This window comes from Aplysia californica, unplaced genomic scaffold, assembly GCF_000002075.1.
Source record: "Aplysia californica isolate F4 #8 unplaced genomic scaffold, AplCal3.0 scaffold00222, whole genome shotgun sequence".
Lineage (NCBI taxonomy): Eukaryota > Metazoa > Mollusca > Gastropoda > Aplysiida > Aplysiidae > Aplysia > Aplysia californica.
Genome location: NW_004797492.1, coordinates 667,893 through 669,780, shown reverse-complemented (window position 1 = coordinate 669,780; position 1,888 = coordinate 667,893). Strand labels below are relative to the sequence as shown.

At 46.2% G+C, this 1,888-nt stretch overlaps 2 protein-coding genes across 2 annotated transcripts in view; one reads left to right on the top strand and one right to left on the bottom strand.

Annotated features, from left to right (window-relative positions):
- LOC101857341 (integrator complex subunit 13) overlaps positions 1-1,888 on the top strand; it is a gene marked incomplete in the record, with an annotated part of 266,815 nt that overhangs the window by 43,889 nt on the left and 221,038 nt on the right.
- The window catches only part of LOC100533386 (FMRFamide-activated amiloride-sensitive sodium channel), a gene marked incomplete at its 3' end in the record, with an annotated part of 28,686 nt that continues 27,706 nt past the window's right edge, over positions 909-1,888 (bottom strand). The window contains 1 exon segment of the mRNA XM_013083281.2: positions 909-1,236. Coding sequence (XP_012938735.1) covers positions 909-1,236 — 328 coding nt within the window.

The window sequence follows — 1,888 nt, the reverse complement described above, 5'->3', positions numbered from 1 at the left end:
CCCCCCCTAAAAAAAAGGGGGGAAAAAAAGAAAGATGCTGGTGTGCAGCAAAGAGTGTTTAAACGCTGGTTAAAAGTTTGATATAGAAATACCAGACAAAGAACACAATTATATGATCACGAGACTGAATAAAGAAATAGCTGGGAGTGAAATGCCAAATTTGAATCGCATTTAAACATGACATAATGTATAAATAATAACCCGGCGTAATGTTCTTGGCACGTGTAAAAGTCAAAAGTTTATAATAGTCACTCTCAGCTTTTGAAAAATGGAAAAAACTCAAACAATCCCAAATCAGAAGTAATTCTGTCGCCGTGACATTAGATTGCGCACTGAATTTTTTAAAGAAAGGGAAAAAAATGAAGAGATAACCCTCCTTCCCCAAATTGTCCTTTCTTTTTTACTCTTCTGAGTTTTGGTTTATGCCGAGGATTTGTCACGGTGACATCAGATTGCATCTGAATAACAGAAAGTTAGAAAAAGAGAGAATAGTGCCACCCCCTTCCTCTGTTACGCCATTGTCCTCTCTTTTGACCTCTCCTCATTTGATTTGTGGCATTCTGACACTTGGAATTGTCGCAGCGCACGTAGACAGTGTTTGGAGAGGGCTTGTTGTCTGTGTTTGTAGTTGAGCTTTCCGTCCAACGTAAATCTTATTGTAAACCGAAGTCACTTTGTGTTTATTTTCTTGGTTGTTTCCTTTTTTCCCCCTCCTTTTTTAAACCATTTGAGCAGAGTCGTGGGTCGTTTGGAAAATGGGAGAGGTGGGGAGGGTGCTCAAAACAGCGAGGGGGAGGTGGGTGGGGATAAATGAGTCGGGTGTTATGTTGCAGAGGTCCGTCTATAGGGCGCACACCACCACAAAGAACAAACAGAATAAAAAGAAAAAGAAACCGAGTAGAGCCAGGCTATCCCGCCGCCGCGGCGAAAATCGAAATCGCTGGAGCCGAGGTCGGGGAAGTGCGTGTCCCGCTCGTGCTCCACGTCTCCGTTGGCGAAGTTGTGCTGTCCGTCGCCGCCGCCGCCTCCGCCGTTGTTGCTGCTGTGCACGGGCGCTTTGGGCACCTCCCGCTCGGCGTTGAAGATGAGCGCGAAGAGGCGGATGATAAGCTCCATGAGCTCCATGATGGTCAGCACGGAGATGCCCATCCACAGGCCCAGTGTGCCGCCGATGTCCGCGAACAGGTCGGCCAGCCCGTAGGCGGGGAGCTGGCGGTACTCCACCACGCTCAGGTCCTGGAAAAGGGGGTGGGGGTGGGGTGGAAAGGGTGTGAGGGTATGTTGGTTGGACGGGGTAGGAGGTGGATGGGAAGGTTTTTTTTAACGGGATAGGGGTGAGACAGAGTTTTTTTGTTGTTGAAGGGGGTGAGGGGTGGGGGTGGGGGGAGAAATAGAGAGAAATGACTTGACATAAGTAAGAAATGAAAGCGAACACGTGGACATTGATTACTGCACCATACCTTTTATGCTCTTTAGGAAACTAAAAACAAACAAACAAACAAATGGCGCTCATATGACCTTATGCAGTTGCGAGCGCCGTAAAACCCTCTACTAAAACTTTAAAAAAACAACAAACACACACCCCCACCCTCCCCGAAAAAAAAAAATCCACAAACGTTTCTAACAAAATTTGTTAGTATTTAATACTGTGGAAGAAAGGACAGAAAAAGTAGGGGAAAGATTGAGGGGGGAGGGGGGAGGGAGACAGTGAACAACGTTAAGGTAAGTGAAAATGCAAATGCAATGTGGGTAAATAGTTCTTCACCCTGCGCACTTGCTCCGGGCATGAGAATGAAGAATGAAGGAACCTAAGAGGGTTGAAAAAAAACAACCCCACACTATGTTAATTATTGATTTTTACATCCCTATTCTTTATTGTCCCCCCCCC